Source organism: Lactuca saligna, chromosome 2, assembly GCF_052625555.1.
Source record: "Lactuca saligna cultivar CGN05327 chromosome 2, ASM5262555v1, whole genome shotgun sequence".
Taxonomy (NCBI): domain Eukaryota; kingdom Viridiplantae; phylum Streptophyta; class Magnoliopsida; order Asterales; family Asteraceae; genus Lactuca; species Lactuca saligna.
Genome location: NC_136418.1, coordinates 137083751 through 137096822, shown reverse-complemented (window position 1 = coordinate 137096822; position 13072 = coordinate 137083751). Strand labels below are relative to the sequence as shown.

At 31.9% G+C, this 13072-nt stretch overlaps 2 protein-coding genes across 3 annotated transcripts; both read right to left on the bottom strand.

The window, feature by feature from the left end:
• Positions 1 to 1497: 1497 nt before the first annotated feature.
• Positions 1498 to 7757, bottom strand: LOC145031748 (diacylglycerol O-acyltransferase 2D-like). Of its 2 annotated transcripts, none has more exons than XM_078980360.1 (10): positions 7603 to 7757; positions 4552 to 4776; positions 4396 to 4470; positions 3020 to 3105; positions 2822 to 2928; positions 2477 to 2632; positions 2281 to 2367; positions 2045 to 2142; positions 1863 to 1950; positions 1498 to 1786 (listed from the first exon to the last, which is right to left on the bottom strand). In XM_078980360.1, exons 2-10 carry the CDS (start codon positions 4743 to 4745, stop codon positions 1685 to 1687), a joined length of 993 nt encoding a protein of 330 aa, XP_078836486.1. In that variant the 5' UTR covers positions 4746 to 4776; positions 7603 to 7757; the 3' UTR covers positions 1498 to 1684. The 2 variants fall into 2 exon arrangements, with proteins under 2 accessions (XP_078836486.1, XP_078836487.1); XM_078980361.1 differs by having other exon boundaries at positions 4552 to 4809; positions 7603 to 7735.
• A 240-nt stretch (positions 7758 to 7997) lies between these two features.
• Positions 7998 to 10229, bottom strand: LOC145029115 (diacylglycerol O-acyltransferase 2D-like). The gene is made up of 9 exons (XM_078977736.1): positions 9872 to 10229; positions 9679 to 9753; positions 9482 to 9567; positions 9282 to 9388; positions 9033 to 9188; positions 8829 to 8915; positions 8648 to 8745; positions 8462 to 8549; positions 7998 to 8281 (listed from the first exon to the last, which is right to left on the bottom strand). The coding sequence occupies exons 1-9, from the start codon at positions 10066 to 10068 to the stop codon at positions 8180 to 8182; spliced, it is 996 nt and encodes a 331-aa protein (XP_078833862.1). The 5' UTR covers positions 10069 to 10229; the 3' UTR covers positions 7998 to 8179.
• Positions 10230 to 13072: the final 2843 nt, after the last annotated feature.

Here is a 13072-nt window from a genome sequence, read left to right as displayed (position 1 = left end):
TATCGATTTCAAGTGTTGTTGGAAGATTGATAGATCTGCATTAAATCCTGAGGTTTTACTCTGTTGCTAACAGCCAGTAGAAGCAAAGTAAAAACCTTTAAGGACAGAAGTCCGATCCGTGCAGTTATCTGAAGTTCAACATTAGCCGTCGACGGGTTGGTTTTATTTTTTCTGTCTTGAGTTTAATTTCGTCCAACAACAGGTGAGTCTTCTTCTACCTTTCTTATCTGGTATTGGACGAAACTTGGTAAATATGATAATAATAATTATATCTATTATTCGCAACTAATCGACATATAATTCTCAATATTATTTGTCTTCCTTGCGTGTCTATTAGATTGATTTTTCAATATATATATATATATATATATATATATATATATATATATATATATATATATATATATATATATATATATATATATATATATATATATATATATATATATATACACCTGCTAGAAAGATAAGTTGGTAAATATTGCAAATATACATCACCAGACGATTTTTTTTCCTTCCAAATTCTTCCATTTTTGGAGAAATATTAGGAGAGAAATTAAACATGTATCTTCCTTTCTCTTCTCTTCAATTTTAAAAAAAAAATGATATTGGGAACATATAAATTTCTCTATTTCCTTCCATTTCTTTTTATTTTCTTCCACTTCCATATTTTACTAGGACTCGAGCCTAATAGATGTGAATAAAGGCAAGACTTGTGAGACCAACAAGTCATGTACCATTATGTGTTCTTTACGGGAGGTTAGGAGTGAATTAAGTCAATGCGTATAGATAAACAGACCAGGCTCATCCTTTTATGTTGAGAACTATATTACAAGATTTTTTACTTTTCAAATTTTTTAAGCATAAGATATCGACATATGTTGATATGTTTGGAAAACGGAGAAGAGTTCAAGAAATCTGATGATGACCGGATGCTACCGGCTGGATCACCAAGTATCCTATTTAATTTAGAAATAATATTTTTTTGTCACACATCATTCAACTTTAGGATTTCACTTTTAAATCCAATGTTCAACGAATTATTTGTTGACAAGTACATTAAAATGTTGTATTTTCAACTTTTGCCAAAAGATGACATAAGTGTACAAACATACAATCTAAAATGGTTTGTAATCTTTCCAAAGCACTAAAACCATCCAATGGCTTAGTTCCTAGTATATCCTTACATACAAAGTACAACTTTGTCACTTCAGATTCTTATCAAAATGAGTGTGCTTATTCACTTACAAACTTTGTACAAGTGTATCCACATTTTCAGGGTCTTACATGTATAAATATATGAAAGTGACTAATAACTATCTTTTAATGATTTTACAAAAAGTACAATAACAATCACCGCGCTCGAGACATGCACACCTAATTGCGGCTTAGAATACACTATATGCAAATTGTGCATATTCATTAGTTACTGTTTCAAAATCAAGATTTGTCACCACTAATTAAGGTAACGCACTAACATTATTTTGCTAAATCGGATGATCCAAAAGCCAACCAATGATTTTTGGAAACAAATTGTACAACATAATAATTTATTGTGTTCCAACCAATTTCCTCATAATTTAATTCCTTCATAACTTTATTCTTTAACCTGCTTCTATCTAATGGGTAAGAACTAATCTTGACATAAACAAGAACACATAAAAATACACAAATGCAGCATGTATCACATCATTCTTAGCTCAAGATCAGGATAACCAGCACGTGCTTTATGTGTATCAAATAAATTTTGCAGTGCTTCCACAAACTGACTATGTACCTCACAAACCTACAAAATATAAAAATCAAATCAGAATTATATTTCATGTACTCAAACATTGTTATGAGATTAATAACTTGAATACCTCATCTATGGTGGGTGTACAACTTTTCTTGAAATATATTGGTTTACCAACTACCACAACAACTGGTCGCCTGAAGGGTATAGGAGACCTGCATATAGAATTTATATAAACACCCACCAAAAACTATAACTTGATGATAATAAGGTTGTCTTTAAATGTAGAATGATATGTTTTGAACATACCAAAAGGTACCCCAAAAGACAATTGGTGTGAACTTAATAGCTCGAGAGAGTTTGAGAAAGAATTGTCCGCGTGGCTTCCACCAGTTGTAAACATAGGACTGCAGTAGATATATAAGACATGCATGTTGTAATCATATATAGGGATTATGAGAAGTATATATCATGCGATATTTGATATAAAGATACCTAATATTTGATATTTGATATAAATTCTTGGGTTGAAATTAAAAAAATACCTGGCCAAAGGCAAAAACAGGAACCAAAGGGGAATTGGTCTCCATTGCAAGGCGTACGAATCCTTTTCTTGCCTTTAAAAAGGCAACCTATAGATATAAAAAAATAAATAAGTTTAACTTAAACCCATGTTAATTTTTTCATCAAGTGGAATATTACAAATTACATAAATATTATATAAAATGATGAAAAAGAAACCTCGGAGTCATGGTTCAAGTGAAATGCCTCTTGTACTCCACCTGGGATGACTATGCAACTACACCCTGATTTTAAAAGAGATGAAAAGTTTTTTCTTGTTGCTGCCGACAATCCCATCCATGTCCATAAATGCCTCAGAAATGGCGTGTAAAAAACCTGATTTAATAAAATTTTAATATTATTGGATAGATTAATATTTTGTGGTGACTATTATTGGGCTAATTTCAATTTGTGACTACTCTTAAGCCAAAGTTGCTAGATTTATATTTTTCTCTTAATATTAATATTTAATATGGAGCTATATATTCACAATTTTAAAAGATGAAAAAGGGTAGCAGGTCTTACAGCTGTACTTGCAAGGATTTTGACTTTCTTTATAGGCATGAAACCTGTATGTTCTGATAGTATTCCACATCCAATGGGCCAAACTGAATGGGGCTCATACCCAAAAACTGCAGTTAAAAGAAACATAATTTTTGTCTCATATTTTGACTATTTTTTATAGACTTTATGAAGCATGTATGATAGTTATGTTAAAATTACCATAAGCTTGATCAGGATCGAAAGCTTTGATATCCTCAACGTATAGAGTAGCGGGAAAATAACCAATCACATGCTTGTATACGTACCTTAAATTGATGGGAAGTATTAATGAAATGCTACTTAATTAGTTGATGGATATTGCTATAATTAAATTCAAAGAAATTAAATTATCACAATTGGTAGTTCGAATTCCAAAAGTTGTATCATGGACTTGAGTGTTGTTTTCCATTTTGACTTACTGGACTTAATGTAGCTTAATATATAGTGATGTTTCTTTTAGACTTGATATAAAGCGATGGGATTAATGGGTTAAGGGAGAGAAAGATGTCTTTATGCATTAAGACCTTGTTTTTGCATTGTTGCCAATTAGCCGAACTAAAAAAACATCGACATATATTCACATCGTATAAAAATATCATGTAACCATTGAAAAAAAATTTTAAAAATTATTTAATGTCGTTCATATCGAAATGGCGAAATTATATTATGTAACTAGTGTAAAATTTATATTATTTATCTTTGTTTGTAAGCTCTTTACATCCAATTAATCTTTTGAGTTTGGGCATATCCCATTGTGGATAATTTTGGTTAAGATTATAAATTTAAAAAAAAAAAAAAATGAAAGCACAATGTTATTGTCAACAAACAATTGTTGTCAAACTTGTGATGGTTCTCAAATAAACAATCAATTATTATTCGAAATTACTTTTAAATAGAAGGGTAAAATGATTATTTTTCATATTTAAACTCTTTCATTCGGTAAAATAAATAAATAAATTCCTTCTTTATACAACCCCTTACTTTCTATCAAGAGTAAGTGGTATACCACTATCACATCTCAAAAAGAGAAACTTTGTAATGATGTAAACAATTCCTTTCTCATGAAAAGAATCCACTTGATAGAATATATATACCAATTAACAAATGATTTTTAGCGGATCTATAAAAAGGATACAAAGCTACTCCTTTTGGGGCTGAAAAGACTACATGAACATACTAAAATACTTTCAAATTCCAAAACATATATATGTAGCATTGATAATGAAAAGCTTTTTTTTTAGTAATCTGAACAAAGAGAAACATACTAAAATAACTTCACAAACCAACTTTATCTATTCATCAACACAAACTTCTAGTTTAAGAAACTTATAAGTTCTTCATTCTTCATTTTATATTCAATCTTAGTTATCATTAAGAAAATAACCAAGCATCCCAGTTATCAAAGAGTGTTCTTACTTCTTAGATCTAGATAACTTTTTAAAACTTTTATTCTATTTTTAACATGTAAAAAATTGAATGCAGCAACTTTTTATCTAAAGCACTTTTAACTCAAATTTGATTCAAAAATTACTACATCGAACTTGCAAAATCAATACCTGGCTACAGATATGCCCCATTTACTGTTCTCATCAATAGGTATGAACATAAGCACCACAAGTATTCCCAATACCCTGAAAAAGAAAAAGAAAAATTACAAAATCAAGATGAAAATCAAACTAAATTATCTTTTAAACACATTAAACAAAACTTACATGAAGTATTTATGAAGAGGGAGCAATAAGAAGGAAGCAACGTTGAGAAAAACGATAAGATGAACAGATCCTAGCCATATTATCATTGCAAAGAACGTATGAATTGGTGAAACCATTTTTGCTGTGAACTCCGCCGGCGCCGCCGACGGCGGCGGTGGTTTCAGGATTCCGTTCCTCTCCTCCATATCGGACATGGGGAAAATGGCGGGTGAACAGTCCCGAAAGCTTTGGGAGTTGTAAACGTGGTTAAAATATGAACTATGAAGCAAGCGAAAACAATATGAAGCAACTAAAACAAAAGTGTGATTTTGAAACATTTGCATGTTTAGTCCTTCTAGTTTATGAGTGTAGATCCTAATGGTACCTAAAGTTTCAACTCTTTAATATCTTATTCTATTCTTGTTTTTTATTTTAATTTTAATTTTGAGATAAGATAGATATTGTGAACTTCAAGGAAACTAGGGAACCCATGTTCATGCTGCAAACTAGATATTTCAGATTTGGGTTAACTTAACAAATCTTATATAATATTTATTTTGCAAAAACTTATAGATGATGATAGGGTAGCCACTGCCCACTATTAATAAGTGTAGTTTTAGTTTTTATTCCTATATCAAACTACTTTTAGAATCAAATTTTAAAATGAACTTCAACATTAAGTAAAATATTCAACTAACATTATAATGTAAGTTTATCAATATGTATATATATTTTTTACTTTTTACAAAAATAATCACTTGTTTTGCAACGATTCCATTAGAAATTGTTCCATAAAGAAAACTTGACAACGAAGAAATAAATTCGATGAAGAATTTATATATTTTGTAATAGTATGATAATTTCGTAATGATATGATTATATGAACATATTTGCTATGGCTTTTAACAATTTAACAATAATATAAACCATTTTATAATAATGTCATTAAAAAAAAAAAAAAAAAAAAAAAAAACAGCTTTTCTTGTGATGGGGGTCGGGGGATATGTTGCAATAACTTCACACAGACTCGTTATAAAGTAATACATTAGTTATTTTATTGAAATCCTGACTATTTTGGGGATCATGTCTTAAAAACTCGTTACTTAATTATAAATCTATAATATAGCAATAAAGAAAACTGATGATACATTTGGGAGTGTTTGAGATTTTGCTTATTACTTTTTTATTTAAACTAATGTTTTTTTCTTTTTTTCAAAAGTGTCTATTCAGTTATGCACTACGAACACATAGTTTTTTTGAAAAAATTATACTTACGGTAACAAAATGAATAAGTTAATAAGTTGTTAGTTATTTGTTTGAAAATTATATATATATATATATATATATATATATATATATATATATATATATATATATATATATATATATATATATAATATAACCAAAAACATATCCTTATATATTATTGACTTATTCATTTATTTTTAAATATAACAACCTATTTGTTATCATTTAGAATAATATTTTGTAACAACCTATTTGTTATCATTTAGAATAATATTTTGACATATAGGTATGTTGGTAACTTTTTATAAATATATAAATATGACGGAGAAGGGTCATCTTGTAAAATCGAAGCTAAACAAAATGTTTAATATGACTCTCGTAAGGATTTATTGCAAAACTAAAAACAATAATCCAGACTGTTGTTGGTGACTTTAGTGTCGCATGTCATTACATGTACCTGGAGTTACTACGAGTGTCAAACGAGGATTCAAACTATAATCTAATAAAAGTTATGTGGAACAAAGTTTGCATTGCATTTATATATAAGGTGACTTTGATACATAACACGATGAAAGGAGTCAAAGGGAAATATCCTAAAAGCTCTATAAGATCTTGGAGTTGGAATGTATTGGAAAAAAAATATTTTTGGTACAAAGTCGAATAAACATGCTAAGTTCAGAACAAAACAGTTTTATGATTGCACAAACTACAAAATTTGTTGTTCTTATCCAATTTTCAGATAAATGAGTATATATGCTCGTATTTTGCTAATTTGGAACACTCTTATGAACATTAACGCAATACATACTTATCCAAAACCATTGTGGTCTATTTTTGTGACTAAAACCTAGTGGAACCTGAGAGATTATCTCAAATTTTCATTTTAAATTGAAATTTTCAAATAATAATATGGTTCAATACATATTGATGAAAATATCAACACGAAAAAATACCAATATTTGGCTTCTTACCTCTATTCCTAACAACTACCACATATTATATATTCCTCAAACTTTAACATTGGCTCAAATGAATTTTCTAAATACTACTATTTTGTGTGTATATATGGTTAGACTTGAATCCTTGATATATGAAAAGTAATAGAAAACAAATAAAAGACATGTACCAAAACAACCACAATCATATTACAAATAATTAAATATAGCATAGGATTAATTAAAATAAGATCAATACGGTACAACCACAATCATGTTACAAATAATTAATCATATCATATAGAACTAACTAAAATAAGATCAATATGTTAAATTGGTTTAGATCAATTATAAGTTGTTTTAAATAAGTTAGAATTCCTTATAATTTAAGTCAATAAGGTCTTTTCATTTTATTTAAACAAGATATAGCTCCTTCCAACCACAATCCCAAACACTCTTTAAAAAGCTACATTATCAATTTTACTTTTTAGGACACCTGTCAATTTATTAAAAAAAAAAAAAAAAAAAAAAAAAAAAAAAAAAAAAAAAACTTAGAAATTTGAATCTAATCCAAGCAAATGTATTTTAACATAACTCTTTTCAAAAATCTTATCTTATAATTTTAGAGAGATTCAGAAATTATATAATTTTAGGTCGGAAGACCCAAGACCCGGTTGCAACCATATAAGTAAGCACATCCACCTCCACCAATTGTTGGCCGACAATGGCCACCATCGCCATGTAGAGCCATAATTAGGGCTCACTGGAGGCGGCGGGGTGGTAGAATGTGGTGAGACAACCACTGGAAAATCAGGTTTTTATGACCAAACTACCCTTTCTCCGACCACATTCAAACCCTACAATCATAACAATTGAATTAAAGAATTACCTGTCGAAATCGAGCTTCCAAGACCTTGAAACTCCCAAAATCAATCGAACGAAATTATTTTCTCTTGTGTGTTAAATTTGTTATCCCAAATCAAGAGTAATGGCAGTGAACAACTGGTGAAGTGCATTTATTCCTGGCTCCTTCCCGCCGCTAATAGACGCGTGGCGAGTGGTGATCTTGCACAGAAACTTTGCAAAGATATTTACATATTGAACCCTCCACTTACATGAAAAGCACGTTCGACCCCTCTTGCGACCAGATCCATAGCATTTAAGTCCACACAAGTAAATGCAAATAGGGCCCTTTTTTTTTTTAATCAAATACATTCAAGCCCATTTGGAATTTTGGACATTGTAAGTCTAAATAACAAATAATAAATAACAAAATTGCATCACTTTCTCCAATAAACTAAATTATTATTTACAAATTACAAACCAAACACATGCTACTTAAAGTTACTTACTTAAGGTAACAATAACACAAATAAATAATAATATTGAATGTCTTTACTCTTTAGAATAATCAAATAATTTCTGACTAATAAATTTTTTTTCTTTTTTGATGATGATGCATTAGGTCATATTATTTGTAGCTCAAGATTAGGATATCCAGCTCGTTCTTTATGCCTATCGAATAGACTTTGAAGTGCTTCCAAAAACTGACCATGTACTACCGAAACCTACAAAATTTATAAAAACCAAAATTAGAAAAATATTTTAATCAATAAAATTAGAGAGGGTTGATGATATATATATATATATATATATATATATATATATATATATATATATATATATATATATATATATATATATATATATATATATATATATATATTTAATAACTTGAATTTTAATACCTCTTCCATGGTAGGTGTAGTATTTTTCTTGAAATGGATTGGTTTTCCAATCACCATAAGCATTGGTCTCCGAAAGGGTACAAAAGACCTCCAAACAATAAAAAAGTGTGAGTGATGATGATGATGATGATGATGATGATGATGATGATGATGATGATGATGATGATGGATTGGGTTGATAATTACCAGAATGCCCCCCAGAAGATCATAGGCGTGAACTTAATGGCTCGAGAGAGTTTTAAGAAGAACTTCCCTTGTGGCTTCGCCCACTTGTAAACATACGACTGAATGAATTAAGACATGTTTTAGTTTTGGGAATGAAAAGTTGACAATATGGCTGAATCAATTAAGACATGTAAATAAATACCTGGCCAAAGGCAAAAACAGGAACCACAGGAGCATCGTTTTCCATTGCAAGGCGTATGAATCCTTTCCTTGTTTTTAGAAACGCAACCTATTTTTTATTATTTATTAATAAATAACTTAGACTTAATTAATCTATTCAATCATCTTTGTTTTTGTTCATCTTATGAACATTTAAATAACAAAAGGGAATATGCAAAGTGCAAACCTCATAATCATGTTTCATAAAAAACGTCTCTTGTACTCCACCTGGGATCACTATGCAACTACACCCATTTTTCAAAAGAGAGATGAAGTTTTTCTTTGTTACTGATGACACTTTCAGCCATGTCCATAAATGTCTTATCAAAGGGGTACGAAACACCTGATTCGTTTTTATCATAACTTCATAATAATATGAATATTTAAAGCATACAAAATTCAAACTTTAAAAGCATCAAGGGTAAAAAAGTCTTACAGCACTACTTGCAAGGATCTTGACTTTTTTAATAGGCATGAAAGAAGTAAGATTTGCTAGTATTCCAGCTCCCATAGGCCAAACTGAATGTGGCTCAAACCCAAAAACTGTATTAACAAATAACAAAGGACAATTATCTTAGTTTTAGATCGATTCTTGTTGATTAAAACCCGAGATTGCCAAAAAGAAAGCATTTTTACCATAAGCCCTATCAGGATCGAAAGCTTTGATATCCTCGACGTATATAGTGGCGGGAAAATAACCACCAACATGCTTGAATATGAACCTGAAATTGATGGGAAATTTGAATTGCATCGACTTTGAGTAGATGATAGTAATGGGGTTTTGGTTTTTTATGTCAATGGAATACGAATTGGGAGAAAGGGAAATAATCAACCTGGCTAAGGCTAAGCCCCATTTACAGTTGTCGTTAATGGGGATGAATGTAAGCACCAGAAGCATTGCAATTACCCTGAAAATTAAAAATTACAGAAGAAAAGATGGAAATTGAATGAGATTGTGGTTAAAACCTAAACCCATGATTGATGGAGACACGATTACAGGGAAAGAAAAAAGGAGAGGTGATTAACATGAGGAAATTGGAAAGAGGAAGCAATACGAAGGAAGCCACGACGAGAAAAGCGAGAAAATGAAGAGTGCCAAGCCACATCATGATTGCAATGAATTCGAGAAATGGTGGCCCTCTTTTTCCTGTGTACTCGGCGGGCGTTGGTTCCGCCGAAGACGACAGCGGTGGTCGCCGGAGTCCATTCGTCTCCTCCGTCATCGATATGAGAAAAATAACGGAACGATCCCAGAGGCTTTGGGGGTTCTTTGAACAGTGGTTTTCTTGACATAGGAACTTTTCAAAGATTCACGGGATGGAAATCCTCAAACTCAGAAGTTTCTGTAACTGAATGTTTCTTGAAATAGAAAACTAAAATTTGGTTTTTTTTTTCAAAGTGGGTGCCGTTTTAACAGTTTTTGGAATTAAATACTCACCTAAATTTTGAAACAAATTACACGAATGGTCCCTATGGTTTGGTGTTTGTTACGTGGCTAGTCCCTAACTCCATTTTCTAACCTTGCCGATCCTTAATTGTTTGATTTATTACACACCTGGTCTCTAATCTAACATGTTGTTTGATTTTAGAGTTAAAACCCCCACATGCCTTGCATGTTGGGGGTATTTTCATCCTTTTACTTATTCATCCCCTTCAAAAACCCTAGATCAGTCATAAGAAGCATCACATTTTCTTCATCTACATTCGTTTTCTCAGTTCATCTCCTCTTTCTTTAATCTCTTTCATACAAGTAAAAAATCAGCAATGGTGAAATGTAATTACGGGCAACCTAGTGTTATACTAACTTCGTAGACTAAAGACTACCCCGGAAGAAAGTTTTATGGATGCATAAAGAAGGTAAGGTCGTTTTGATTCTTTCTAACTCAAGCTTTTGTGTGATGGTGATCGTAAGTTGGTTGGATTTGAACTTTACAGGGACCTAAATGTAAGTTTATTAGATGGGTTAATGATGAAGGATGTAGACGATGTACTAAGATATTTCCAGGGTTGTTGAAGGCTAAGAACAAAGTTGAAGTTGAGAATCGGCTGCTAAAGATGATCATGTTTTTAAGTTGGGTGTTCATTGGAATAATTATTTACAAGTTGTAGTGTTTCAGAATATTCAACTAGTATGCTATGTAGGATGTTTATGTCTTTCTGGAATTTATTTTGACTTTGAAGTATTTCTAATGATCCATGTAGTTGGTTGTTGTCTGTGAATTTGAAGTGTTTTTGGAATGTATTTTGATTAAGTGTTTGTGAATTTAATAATATTTTGGTAATATATTGCTAATATTTGGTCAAAAAATTATGGTGAATTTGGTAACAAAATGTAACACCGTAAATTTTCAAACAAAATTTTCATTTTTAAAACACATAAAAACTCATAATATATTTCTCAAAAACATAATTGTTCAAGTGTCAACACAACTCCACACAAAAATTATCACTATCCCAAAATCCACATGATCTCGAAATCGGTGTGTACAATCGAGTCGGTGCCTTCCCGATATCCTGGAAAGTACCTGAAACACATATCACATAACACGGTAAGCAGGAAGCTTAGTGAGTTCCCCAAAATACCACACATAGCTCATTAGCCTCTCATGGCTATACTCAGATAAGACCCTCCGATCAATGTGTCTCAGTGGAACCCTCCGGTCCCACAACTCGGATGGACCCTCCGGTCCTAACTCAGTAAGCTTAGAATAATACACAACATAAAATCACGAAGACATAATGCAGGTTATCCCAGTGAAATGTGACCTAGACCAGTGCTGAGGTGGTATCATCTTAATCCACTCATAACAATCATTGTTCAGTTTCTTTAGCTCTTCCATGCCTTTGTTAAACTGTTGTACATGTGTTTTCGTTGCACATGTCCATAAGAGGTCTTAGAAAGGTTTATCTAACACCCCAATTTTTTCAAAACCTTTTTCATGCTATGGTTTTAAAAACATTCGGGTATTAACCCACATTTAACAAAAACCGATCCCACAAAACCTATATAAATTAAAACATGGTGTGTTACCATTAAGCATCAATAAATCCATAGCAAGAAAATAAGAATTACATCAATACAAAATAATAAGGAACTCATCAAGTTCCACTCCATTGTAACGACGTAAATTTTCAAACAATTTTTCTCATTTTTAAAACACAAAATATCTCATTTCATAATTCCCAAAATCACATATGTCTCAAATGTCAACAAAAGAAAACACAATCCCAGAATCATAAAAACAATCTCTCGCCAGTGTGTACAATCATGCTCGTGCCTTGCCGCGATCCTCAGAACTACATGAAACATATAACACATAACACGGTAAGCATAAAGCTTAGTGAGTTCCCCAAAATACCACATACAACAAATTTTCCACTCGAGGCTAAAACTCTGTAGGACCCTCCAGTCGATGTGTCTCAGTGGGACCCTCCAGTCCCACAACTCAGGTGGACCCTCTGGTCCCTCAACTCAGCAACTCAATATAATACATAGTAAGCATATCACAGAACAAATAACAGGATATCTCAATACATAGCACATACACATAAGACCCTCTGGTCACACATAAATTACCACTCAAGGTAAGTATAGTGAGAAGACTCACCTCATAAGCAAGCAATGAAAACCTCGCACTCAGAAATCTCGAACTCTACCCACCAGTCTAGCCTCCGCCCATCATATAATAATTATCCCTAATTAATTTGGTCCTCAAGAAGCTAGACTCACCCTTCTACACTCACAAAAGGGTAAAAGACCATTTTATCCCTCCATAGGCTCAATAGTTCACAACTTGACCAAACCCTAAAAATCAATGAAAGTCAAAGGCAGGGAGTATGTTGTGCATACTCGATCTCTACGCTACACGTACTTGGCTGCCATGCCGACATCGGGGATGCGCAACCCGTACGCCGCGTGTACTAGATTTACGCCCAACGTACTCTCTAGTTTCCTCATTCTCACTCATTTGGTCTTAAACAGTTAAGACCTTGGCTCATCTCATAGATCCACACTCTCTAATAGCTCCTAACGCATAAAGTCAATGACTTTAACCCTTTGCATGGCTGAAAAGGTCACCAACCTCAAAATATACACTCTTATGCCTCAAGGAAGCTCATAACTCATGCATGGAGTGATTTCAACATCCAATACTGGATTTTATGACATTACACTACTCATATGCTCAAAAGGGGTTGGTCCTAGTCTCTGGAGTTCAAGATCTCATC